This window comes from Anarrhichthys ocellatus, unplaced genomic scaffold, assembly GCF_004355925.1.
Source record: "Anarrhichthys ocellatus isolate YVR2014 unplaced genomic scaffold, GSC_Weel_1.0 scaffold643, whole genome shotgun sequence".
Lineage (NCBI taxonomy): Eukaryota > Metazoa > Chordata > Actinopteri > Perciformes > Anarhichadidae > Anarrhichthys > Anarrhichthys ocellatus.
Genome location: NW_022280617.1, coordinates 11,784 through 23,864, shown reverse-complemented (window position 1 = coordinate 23,864; position 12,081 = coordinate 11,784). Strand labels below are relative to the sequence as shown.

The window sequence follows — 12,081 nt, the reverse complement described above, 5'->3', positions numbered from 1 at the left end:
ACATACATACATATATACACATACATACATACATACATACATACATACACACGCACACACACACACGCACACACACACACACTTAATCACTGAAATAGAGTTCCTGGTCCGACAACAACAGAACAGCTGTTCCTTCGTGAGGAACGTTTGAACAGAGCTGCTACAGAAACAACCATCACAACCAAAACCAGAGACCGGAGAGCTGATCAGTGGTAATGGGCTGTGAGGAAAAAAGAGGATTACCTAAGTACGAGGCTCCGAGGGAGTCCCTGGCCGTCTGGAACAGCACCGGCTCGTGAACCGAGGGCGTGGTCACGTCCACGGTGGTCCAGGCCACGCTGTGGGAGGAGCCACAGGCCACCCGAGTGATCTTCTGTCCCTCCAGACCCTGAACCAGCGTGGGCTTCCTGTTGACAGTGGTGGTGCCGTTCCCCTGCTGCCCGTGGTCATTGTCCCCCCACGCAAACACCTGACGGACAAACAACAACAGCATGACCTACAGGCTCACAGGTCTTAGAGCTGAACAGAAGGTCCTGTGCTGCCTTCAAGGTTTCTTTCGGCTGTTGTAAAATAGAAAACCCATCAACTTCATTTCCCACACGTTTAGATTCGCTGCTGAAACGTGTGGGAACCTTGAAGGGAGAGAAAGTAAAAGGCGTCGCTCCGAGCACTCAATCTCAACACAATAAAGTGGTGAAATATAGAGCAGCTGCCTCTCATGATGAAGTGATGTGAGAACATGACTTCATTTGCTGTAAGACGTCTTCTATACGCTGAGGTCGGAGGTGTGAGAGTCGATAAACAGTGAATGAACTATGTGATATCTGGTTTATAATAGTCTGATGACTAGGGACCCCTGAAACCCAGTTCTAAACAGGAACCGGTTCTAGAGTAGTAAAAACCCGTTAGTACTGATGAGGTCCAGAGTCAGCGGTTCTGCTATCGGTGCTTCAGAAGTTCTGGAGTGAGACATCCTCGTATTTTAGAACTTCTTGTGTTGCTGCTCAAGAAAGTCTATTTGTTTACATACAAGAACAATAAAGAACTGTGGATTCTTTTCTTTCTATCTCACAGAATAATCAAAAAGAACCGATCAGAGTATCGATAGTGAACCGAACTAATGAGCCGGTGAGGTCAGAACCAACCTGTCCTGTTTCTGTAACAGCCAAACAGTGCAGCGCTCCAACAGCAACATGGACGATCTTCTTCCCCCTCAGCCCCTCCACCATCTGGGGCTTCCGCACGTGGACGTCGGTGCCGTGACCGAGTCGGAAGTAGTCGCCTTTGCCCCTGTTTGGAAACACGAACCGTGAGCACTCACTGGAGACAGAAAAAGGGAACTGATGATGTCGTACGGTCACCGTGTCACTCTCGTCCGCCTCACCAGGTCCACACCACTCCGGATTTAGTCAGGGCCAAAGAGAACTGAGCTCCACACTCTATCTGGCAGACGGCCTGCCCGTTCAGCCTCTCGATGTTCTGGGGGATGTTGCAGCCTTCGCTGCCTCCGCGACCCAGCTTCCCAAAATCACCATCGCCCCAGGAGAACACCAACCCTGACAAACAATAAACAGATAAAACACACGTTACCGAGTACAAAGAGAAACGCATCCATCTGAGCCAGAAGAAAACGTCCACAAAGAGTCTTTTTTCAATTGTTCCCAAAGATCAGAGAGACAATGAGGCCGTCGGGAAAAGAAGGCGCTATTTCTTCTGAGAGCTCCGGTGACATCACTGGAGTAAATGGAAGAGAAGCTTGTTTTGGCCATGTCTGTCTATCCTGAGCTCCATGTTTATTATTTATATCTATATTTCATTACAAAAACCTCAGCTTGTGGGAGCAGATCTGTGGGATGGACACCGAGTTGTGCTTTTATGAAGCTCATCTATACGAAGAATGAAGCGGACCTCCTCCGTCTGATGTTCATGGTGAAGAAACTACGTTAAACAAATAGACAAAGACTAGACTTAAGCAAAGCAGCGATGTCAGTCCATCACACAACGCTGGTGATGTGCTGTCATCGAAACATTAGAAAGAGAGCTCGGAGACACTGAGAGGAAGCCTGTAAGTACAGGAACAGGAGTACCTTCATCAGTCAGGGCCAGAGTTTGGGCGTCTCGGCTCCCACAAGCCACCTGGATCACACGATGTCCCAGAAGCACTTTCACCTGGAGGACAAAGGTCACAGCAAGAAGGGAGTTCACGGTCAATTTACTCACTTCACAGTACTCATGGGTTCAACCGATCGGTGCTCGCTCAAAGTAAAACGGGGGCGAGCAGAGAAATAAACCTGCAAGTTGTTCTCAGAATGTGCAGAGATTCCCGTCTTCAGAGAGGCTGATGCATCTCTGCAGAGATGAGTTCTGTTAGTTTGATAGTTCCATCGTTCAGCCAATTAGGTGCAAAACCTTTAAATATATATTTGCACTATTACAAATAAATGTAAACATGCAAAGCACGCATCATTAAATAGATCTAAACATTAAGCTGCAGAGCCATATTCCATACTTCATCTAGTATTCATATTACACTTCAACAAAACTAGTTTCATGATCCAAATCATTGGAGGATTAAAACCTTCTCTTGTGAACACGTTTAGTGATAGTGTGCGATGTTTAAAATGTTCATATGTATTCTTGTTATTATTTAAGAGCTTCCTCGTTGTTTAATGAAATCTTAAGTAAAGAGGTAAAAATCAAACACCAAAGTATAGTTTACATGTTCTGCTACCTCGTCATTTGCAAGTGTTGACTGTAAAAATAAATGATATTTCATGAGCCCATAACGAGCTAAACTTAATCAAAATGTAAGTATTCATAGATTCATAATTCATTATTTCATCAACAATGAACCAGGACGTACCCGAAATACAACAAACAATCAATCAAGTCCACATTCAACGAGCTTCTACTGGTCAAACATCATTTATGCAAACAGACTTTAAATGAACAGAAAAGACTAAAGAGTAAAATGAGCTACTGGTGGATTCATTACTTTATCTTCTTCTATATTAATCATTTATACTGTGTGACTGGGCGCAGACATACCAGTTTGGGCCTCAGCTGCGTGGTGTTGTCTCCGTGTCCGAGGCGGCCGTATTCCCCTAAACCCCAGCTGTACAGCTCCCCGCTGGAGGTGATGGCGGCGCTGTGAGAACTCCCACAGGCGATGTCTCTGATGCGCTTCGTCTTCAGCGCCTCGATCAGCCGAGGTTTGTCACAGTTCCTGAGACGGAAAAATACATTTCACACACTTATGTTTAATCACGTCTTTAGAAAGTAGTCCATAAAGCTGCATCGGGGAGAAGTGAAACAAAAACAGACTTTTGGATTCAAGAATTCACATTCTGGACAATAATGAACCCTCCGAGCCCCAAAACACATCGCAAGCATGTTTTTGACTTTTAACAATTGCCAAAACTACACCGTTCCTCTCAGCCAGAAGCTGTAAAAAACGTCATTATCGTCAGGTTTTCATCTTTCCGACAGTGGAGAGGAGAGAGGAAGAGAAGAGAGGAAGAGAGGAGAGAGAGGAAGAGAAGAGGAGAGGAGAGAGGAGAGAGGAAGAGGAAGAGAAGAGGAGTCACTATAACTGTGTTATTAAAGACATGTTCTCGTTCTCTCTGCTTCTAGTCATGATGGTTCTGGTTCTATAGAACTTTATATTGTAATGAAAAACTGAGTAAAATGTGTCCGGAGCAAAAAACACCCAGAAAACTGTTTTGTGGTTCAGAATGAAAGTCCTGAATGTAAATAAAACGCAGACTAAGATAACACACAGTAAGGATATGAGAGACACGCTAACATACATTCTGCTGAAGTGTCCCAGCTTGCCGTCATCTCCCTCTCCCCAGGAGAACACCTTCCCGTCCACGGTCAGCGCCATGGCGTGGCGGCCCCCGGAGTGCACGGCGACCTTCTTCACCACGTAGTTACTGAGCGCGGTGATCTGTCGGGGGATGGGGATGGTCCCGCTGGACAGACCCAGACCCAACCGGCCGTTAGTGGCCTCTCCACACGCGTAGATCTTCCCCTCCACCGTCACTGCAGACAGCGACACAACGCTCACATCCACAACAACATGCACGCTTTATACAGAAAACTCCAATGATATACATCACCAACCTGCAAAGAGGCTTTTTGAACCGCCGGCTACTTGCACCACATTGAGAGCAGAGAGCGTTTCAGAGAAGGACGGAACCTTGATCTGAGGAAAGACACAAACCAGAGTGATGAGAGACGCAGCAGCTTCAGAGCTGGTTACTCTTTCGGACACATCCTCTCATGAGCTTATCAATGAGTACAGATACATAATCAATACGACAACACTGGACTGAGTGGCAGGTCTGATAAACTGGAAGTAAGTCTGTTAAGATCTGTATTCGATTGTGACGGGAACTGAGAACCGGTTCCTTGAAATGTCTTCATGACTGTGGACTTCTCTCACCGATGCACGACGACGTAACGCCACGTGCACGCTGTATCGTGTTTCAGTGCGTCTGGTACTAATAAAAGCCTGGCGGGACACACCCTGCTGTTTACCTGATCATGCAACATTGTGAACAACACATCTGTGTTGACATCAGCAGGAGGAGAGACAGTTAGCTGTTAGCAGCCAGCACAGTATTTCCATTGCATGCTACTTTATACTTCTACTTTACTACATTTAAAAAGGGAAATAATGCACCGTTTCCTCCACTACATTAACGTTAGCTATAGAAACACGTTTCTCTTCATATGTGAAGCTCACACTAAAGCTCTATGGAGAGGACTTAAGGCATCAAATAAACAACAAGCTGCACCTTAGAGCCCTTGAGTCCTCCCAGCTGGTCCTTGTCGTTCAGGCCCCACACAAACACTTTGGTCCTGATGGTCGCAGAAGACTCCAAACCTGAAGACTTCTTCCGAGCGAGACTGAAGGAAACACACAGAGAGGTCCTGGATAACAATTCACTTCATCTTCATCTTAATGCTCTCGTCGCGATTATTGGAAGATTAAAAAGAAACACACAGCCATGTTCAAGTAAACATCGCTGTATAGCTCATGTAATAGTTCAAACGCAGGAGGAGGAGGAGGAGGAGGAGGAGACACTGCTGCTGTCGGGAGCTCAGCTCTCCTCGTCCCTCCGGGGCTCCGACTGCAGGTCCAAGGCTGCGACCCGGTGGCCCCGATGACGAGCATTCAGAATAACTATATAGAAACAGACCATCTCTGAAACATTTGCTCCTTCGTCCCTTCATACCTCCCAGTGGTGGTTTTGTCATCCTCCTCTTCCTCATTGTCAGATGCCAGGAAGGGGACGGTGGCCAGGTCTTCGTCCTCCGCTCGGATGCGTCCAACGATGCCGAGCCCGTGAATCTTACAGTCGATACCGGAGCTGCGGCACTGCTTGATGGAGACCTCGAGGTATCTGTGATACTGGAGGGGGAGAGACATCATTATTATCATATTATTATCATATTATTAAAACACAAGCTTCTGAAGGTAATAAACAATGATTAGAACCACGTCTCAGTCAACTGACCTCGGTGCAGTCACTGAGGAGAAGGATGGTGGTGTCGGTGGGATTGATGTTAATCGTCTTCAGCTCGATCAAGTTGTTCAAAGAGCTTCCACCTGAATATGAAGAAGAGATATTACTGCTGAGAAACACCACGTTGTTCACACAAGAGGAGCAAACAGAAGAATATAAACATTATTATGAACTTATTATAGGATCGGCGGTTCGATGTCCAAAATCAAACAAAAACAACTCACACGCTTCCCAACATTGAAGCCAAATGCAGCCAAAACCATCTAATAATGTTAAATGTAAAAAGATCCCGAGTGACGCAAAAGGGTTAGAAGAAGCAGAATGATGAAACTCGCCTGACACCACCACCAGTGAGGGCATGTAGCTGCTGTCTGCCGGATCCACCACCATCTTCAGCCTGTGCACCAGGACGTCTGGGAAGAGCTCCAGACGGACCCAGTGCTGTAGGAAGAAAGAATGGAAGAATCAGAGTCAGGTGATGCTTCAGAACCTTAAATCACAGCCAAACTAAACAGACTTATGAGTATGAAATTCAATCTCCTGCCTTTCCCTGCGAGCCGGAGGACTGCCAGCACTGATCGCTGCAGTCGATGAGGCGCGCCGCCTGGTTCACGGAGGACGACACGCTGAGGCTCTTGACGGCTCGCGACCAATCGTCGATCAGCATCCCGCGCTGGCTGCTCTGGTGCTTCTTCAGCTGCTTTCCTGAGCGGCCGGAGAACGCTGGAGACTGGCCTGAATGTGGAGGAGAGACGGGTTTACACACACAAGCCTGAACTGCTCTAGACATCGCATTTAATCCGTGCTTCATGATGAAGTCATGAACCGGCTACGTGACCGCGGTGAAATCTGAGCATCTACAGCTGAGAACTCTTTCGACACGGACAAGTCCAGACCTGATTCTCTGGACGTTGTCCGGAGTTCATGCGAGTAAAATGGCTTCAGAAACATCACAGATGCATTGCGTGCAACTAACCCGGCTCGTTGATTCTGCCGAAGGAGTGTCTGGTGTTGTGTTTGCGGGTCTTGAAGCAGTTGTCACAGAAGTCGAAGTCGTCGCAGTTCCTGCATTTGAATCTGGGGCCGTTTATGGGGAACATCTGACAGCCGTCACACCTGCAGACCACACAGGTTTCATGTCAACAACGCGTTGAGATACGCAGCGGCTTAACATCAGACAGAAAGCTTCAACACATTCAGACCTCACTCCAGGGTGAACACTGGGCACCAGCTCCATCTCAGACAGCAGGCCGGTCCAGTGGGACTGCTGAGGGAAGTCCACGATCACATCCTTCCCATTGGCACTGAAAGCTAAAACACAACATTCACACCGTTAGAACAGAAGATTAAACAGCCGACGACATCACTAACGGAGGAGTCTGGTCAGATTGTGAACAGCAGAAAAAGTAAAGAAACGGTTATCGTTCTGAATAGTTTGATCGGTGATATAAAAGGCGGATCAGATGACCCAAAACACACGGGACAAGTTCTCTTCATGCTGCTGAAAGAGTTTCACTGGAGGTGTGAGTCGTGTCTTTAAAGCCAAAGGAAGGTCTGAGTAATGAGGTGTTTTACTTACAGCCGCACTGAAGGACCTCTGTGTGAAAGAGGCTGATAGTTTGCACATGTTGCTCGACAATTAATAAACAGTTGTCAACACATACTTCCCAATCGCTCTTCATTTTAATACTTCTTATGCACAGTGTTGTTAAGAATAGTTGGGTTTTATGGCCGGGCACGCATTAACTTAAGACTAGTTCAATAAATATAAAAGTTCATTAAGAATAGTTAAATGAATAAATAATGGTCCACAATAAATAGAAGGTGATCAGAGCTCGGTATCGGCTGGCACTGTTTCCGGTGATCTGAGCAGCGTTGAGTGAAGATCAATTTGAAAAGGCTTCAGAGAGCAGCTTACCTTTCACCACCCCGACACTCCTGTGAGTGACGGAGCCCCATTTGTACTTGGGTGTGGTGACGGAGGGCTTCACTCTCACTTTGTCACCGATCTTTATATGAGAGGGGGAACTTTGAGGTGGGAATCCTGGAAAAAGTCAAAGAAAAGACCCAAAACATGTGAAACGGTGAAGAGAACAACAACCGCCACTCGCTCTCCTCGCCATCATCAGAACCGTGTGCGCTCACCGAGCAGCTCGATGTGGATGTACCGGACCCAGTAGGTTCCTCCTTTCTGCTGCCAGTCACACTGCACGTTTAAGTCGTGAAGCCCGTCCCGGTCCAGCTTGATCACTTTCCCGACGTCTCCGTCGAACACTTCCTCGTACGTTCTGCAGCACTTCACCATCATGCCCACCTGCAGAGCAGTCGGGGATCGGTCACATCACAGTAAATGATATTGATGTTGTGGAACGGACTACCTTCTTTCCTTCATCAAAGGAAAAGGCTGCGTCTCTTACCTGGATGTTCTCTCTCACGTACACAGCGTAGTCGTCGTTGCTTTGGAAATCCGATCTCTTCTTGAATGTCTGGCTCTCAGTCACCACCGCACCTGGAGGCTGATGACACACAACGCTCTTATTAATCATGTCATCAGGACAATCTGACAGACCAGTGACTCCCTTATTATTATTATTGTTGTTGTTGTGGAGGGAATAAAAAGAGGACAGAAATGTACCACGGGGAACGTGGGCTCGGCCTCCTCCAGCTCCTCCAGCACCTCCTCATCAGAGTATTCATCGGACACGGTGTCGGCGTCCGACACCTCGGTGGCCTGAATGTCTGGATGGTCCAGCAGCCAGCCCACCAGAGCCTCCACACCTGACCGAGACACTCAGTTACGTACGTCTCAGGTATGAAAATCACATTGTGGGTTTTAGCTAGAAGGGAAATTCAGGACTGTGTCACAGTGAACTCTTACCTGGGACACCAGAGGCGCTGCCCGTCGTTCCAGACAGCGACTTCAAGGCAAACTCGACGTTTTTCCGCGGGAACCCCATGTCCATGAGCTGGAGGACGATGGGTAAGGGAGGCACGGGGGAGGTCTTCTGCTTCTTCTGTTTGGGGGGTCGGACGTGTTGCACGGTGACGGGCGTGGTGGCCTCGCTGGAGCTGCTCTCCTCAAACAGTGGCGAGGACGGGTGGGCGGATTCCACAGCGAGGTACTGACACACTGCCAGAGCTGCAGCCTACAGAAACACAGACACACAGGTCACGCTGAGGCCAACGCCAACACACCAGCTCTCCGAGGCTTCACCCACATCAAGGCATTTCGTCTGTTCTCTCGCTCGTAGCTCTGCTGGAGGCTGAAGTCTGTCGTACTGGAGAGCTTTTATGCTTTTGTTCCTTTACAGTTTGTGTGAACTTTACAATAGTTGAGCAGAACAAAATAAGCATTAATAAGAAAAGGAAAGTCCTCTGTTTTGTGTCCGTCGTCTTCCTGAAAGCCTCCAACCGTCAGACATCGCTCCATAGGTCTGATAACACCACTGGACACACCGCTCGCTCCAATAACAGCTGCTTCCTCCGCATGTTGGCAGGAGTAGAATTAAATAAATGCAGAATTTAACTGAACAGCTGCTAGTAAAGACAACAAGGTTTAGTTATCCATGTTGAATTAACCTGCTAGTCGATCGGAGGCGGATGTTTGTTTTCTTCTGTCTGCGTGACCAATCAGAGAAGGACACGTCATGACTGATGAGACAGGAAGTGAGCATTGGTGTTTTCGTCATCGTCACTACGACACAACCCCAGAGTTTATAAACTAACACGCCGTCGGCAGCGTTTTCAAACATCTGTTTTAGTGTCTCTAGTCGTGAGGACGCTCGGACTAAACGTAGCAAAAGAAATGCGTTTGAAAACTGAAAGGTTTTGAAAGGTGTGAACGCAGCCTAACGTATGCAATAACAACGCTGACACAGAGCGAGGCCCATGGACTCACCTCCATCTCCTGCTTGTCAAAGATGGCTTTGATGGGTGAGGGCTGGGTGGCAGCAGACAGCAGCTGCTGCAGCAGGATCAGTGGAGGCAGAGGACCCTCAGGGGACAGGTCTCCCACATCAGGAGAGGACACCACCGGGTCCTCTGCAAAAGAAACAACACAGAGGGGTCATGAGAAGGACCCAAACAGAACCGACAAAGATGACAGCAGAATAAAGTCCAGATAATGAAGGAATGGACACACAGGAGCTGCTAGGCTGCATCAAAAGAGTTTGTGCTAACTGTGCAAACACAGCTCATCTTCAGAACTGAACCAAAAGGCCACAATAACTACATGTTGCCCATCTTGAGACCGCCACATAGAAAACTGGAGTAAGCAGCAAAGACTCTCCTGACCCTTCACTGTCTTACCGCTGGGGTTGGGTCCGATGTCCAGAACGGCTGCTTGTGAGAGGATCTGTCTGAGTTTGTCCTGGTGAGAGAGCAGAGCCCGTCCTGCCTTCAGAATGTACAGCCTCAGCTGCTGGCAGCGCAGCAGGTGGACGTCCACCTGGTCGGCTGGAGACACAAGAGGTTTGATTAAATCCACTGGAGCACGAAACCAAACATCCTGCGCAGACCGAAAGCTTCTCACGTCGTGGTTATTTGTAAAGAAGAATCATTCATCTTAGAAAGAAGGTTCTTATCGTCAGGGCACTTTGACAGACATTAGTCTAAATACTCACTTGTTTTCTATTTGATATGATATTCATGAGCCTCTCGTGGCTCTCTTTACCTGTGAGCCCTCGACTGACGGACTTCTTCATGCGTTGTTTCTCCAGTTTGCTTCCAGCCAGACTGACCAGCTGAGCCCAGACCACCAGCATGGGCTCAGAGAAGGGAAGGTTCTGCACGCTGAAGGACACGGCGGGCAGCTACGGGATACCACCACCACAGAAGAAGACAATCAGTATTTCATTGGTCTGACGTACAGACGTGAGCATCCAAACACTTCCGTACCGGTTTGAGATGACCGAGCAAGCAAACCCTGCTGGTCCTCATCTCGTGAAACTGGACGGTGATTCGTCCTTTCGGGGTGATGCGAGTGACGGTTCCCTCTCCGTATTCCTCGTGGACGACTTGGCCTCCGAGTCTGAGGCGCCCATCGATTCCTCCAATGACCGCCATCACCGCCATCAGACTGCCCACTCGAGGAGCGTCAGAGTCAGGGAAATACTCCTCCAGGAAGCACTGAGAGAGAGAGAGAGAGGGGGGGGGGGGGGGGAGAGAGAGAGGGGCGGGGAGAGAGAGACAGAGAGAGAGAGAGAGAGAGACAGGAGACGTTTTATCAAGAAGGCCAGAATAAAAGCACTAATGTGAGTTAAAGCGACAGTAGTCACATCTACGACTAACATGGTCACACACACACTAACTGAACCTATAAAGCTTAGATAACGCTCACTGCTTCAGACTGGCAGCCTGCCATCACGTCTCCGATGGAGCTGAGCTGAGTGTTGATGTAATTGTTGATCATGCTGTTCCATTGGTTGAGAGCGTGCAGAGTACGCAGCACAGAAACGATCTCCTCCGCCAGCGTGCTGCTGTGAGTGGCTGTGAGAGACGCCTGGGGGCGGGACTTCCTCCTTCGCAGGGAACCCTCTGTGCAGAGGAAGCAGCAGCTTAACACCACATGTTAAAAAATGCATGATGTTTTTAAAAGGAGACTAGAGTATGATTGGTGACTGTACCTCTGAGTAGCGGCAGGTCTGAGGAGCAGGTGCTGAGGAGGATTCCCAGGAAGTTGAACAACTTCTCCACCAGGAACTTCATGTCCTGAGAGCGCTCCGTCTTGTCCCACGAGGGCAGGACGGCCTGAAGGAGACGAAGCGCCAGGATCTGGAAAAAAAAACAAGTTTTTTTTATAAATAATCCTCCGACAACAAAACTCAATCAGTTCACTGAGAATGTTCCTCATCCAGCATCCGTAGCTAAACCAACGAAAAATACTAACGCAGCGTAGTTCGTAGACATTTCACAGAAACATTTTGTAAGTTATCCACGAAATCATGAACGAGGAAGTATAAAAGTCCAACAAACGGTGATCGCTCCTCGTGTGAAACAAGTCAACGTCCATTTATTTGTCACGTGACTTAGTTACAGCTCATCCGTTGGTTATTTTAACCCAAATGACCATCTCGTCCTAAACCGCACTAAGTTGTTTCCTTTTAGATCCACGATCACGGTTTTTCTAAAAATAATTTATTGTTTTTGTCACCGTCCCAAAAATCATTTCAACCGCCCTGAAGTCTGTAAACCATCACATCTACTAAACGTTACACTTTGACTTTGTTTTAGTAATTTACAAGGAAATAAAATATTAAAACTAATCTCTTTATTATTATTATTATTATTATTAATGCTGTATAATAATGTGTTTATAGCTCGTGTTAGAAGTTAAACATCTCATAATTCATCTCTAATATCTGTTTTATATTCATGTGAAAACATCTCCTTCAAACTGCTGGATTCATTCTAGTTTATCACCAAAACTACATTTTACAGATGACATGTGAACACATCATGATAACGTTATAATGTACCTTCAGCCAGTACTCGTGTTCACTGAGCAGAGCCTGAAGGCATCATGATGTACCTTCAGCCAGTACTCGTG

The 12,081-nt window shown here is 47.5% G+C and overlaps 1 protein-coding gene across 1 annotated transcript in view; it reads right to left on the bottom strand.

The window, feature by feature from the left end:
• Nucleotides 1–93: 93 nt before the first annotated feature.
• Nucleotides 94–12,081, bottom strand: part of LOC116376838 (E3 ubiquitin-protein ligase HERC2-like) — a gene marked incomplete at its 5' end in the record, with an annotated part of 23,671 nt that continues 11,683 nt past the window's right edge. Inside the window, 25 exons of the mRNA XM_031838327.1 lie at nt 94–469; nt 1,146–1,290; nt 1,385–1,556; nt 2,088–2,169; nt 3,049–3,226; nt 3,810–4,044; nt 4,126–4,207; nt 4,803–4,914; nt 5,244–5,419; nt 5,526–5,617; nt 5,870–5,975; nt 6,079–6,269; nt 6,511–6,650; nt 6,737–6,845; nt 7,453–7,578; nt 7,680–7,848; nt 7,952–8,050; nt 8,170–8,312; nt 8,413–8,680; nt 9,433–9,575; nt 9,843–9,989; nt 10,207–10,345; nt 10,431–10,661; nt 10,873–11,069; nt 11,159–11,355. Of these exons, the coding sequence (XP_031694187.1) occupies nt 176–469; nt 1,146–1,290; nt 1,385–1,556; nt 2,088–2,169; nt 3,049–3,226; nt 3,810–4,044; nt 4,126–4,207; nt 4,803–4,914; nt 5,244–5,419; nt 5,526–5,617; nt 5,870–5,975; nt 6,079–6,269; nt 6,511–6,650; nt 6,737–6,845; nt 7,453–7,578; nt 7,680–7,848; nt 7,952–8,050; nt 8,170–8,312; nt 8,413–8,680; nt 9,433–9,575; nt 9,843–9,989; nt 10,207–10,345; nt 10,431–10,661; nt 10,873–11,069; nt 11,159–11,355 (3,973 nt within the window). The remainder of the gene's footprint in view (nt 470–1,145; nt 1,291–1,384; nt 1,557–2,087; nt 2,170–3,048; nt 3,227–3,809; nt 4,045–4,125; nt 4,208–4,802; nt 4,915–5,243; nt 5,420–5,525; nt 5,618–5,869; nt 5,976–6,078; nt 6,270–6,510; nt 6,651–6,736; nt 6,846–7,452; nt 7,579–7,679; nt 7,849–7,951; nt 8,051–8,169; nt 8,313–8,412; nt 8,681–9,432; nt 9,576–9,842; nt 9,990–10,206; nt 10,346–10,430; nt 10,662–10,872; nt 11,070–11,158; nt 11,356–12,081) is intronic.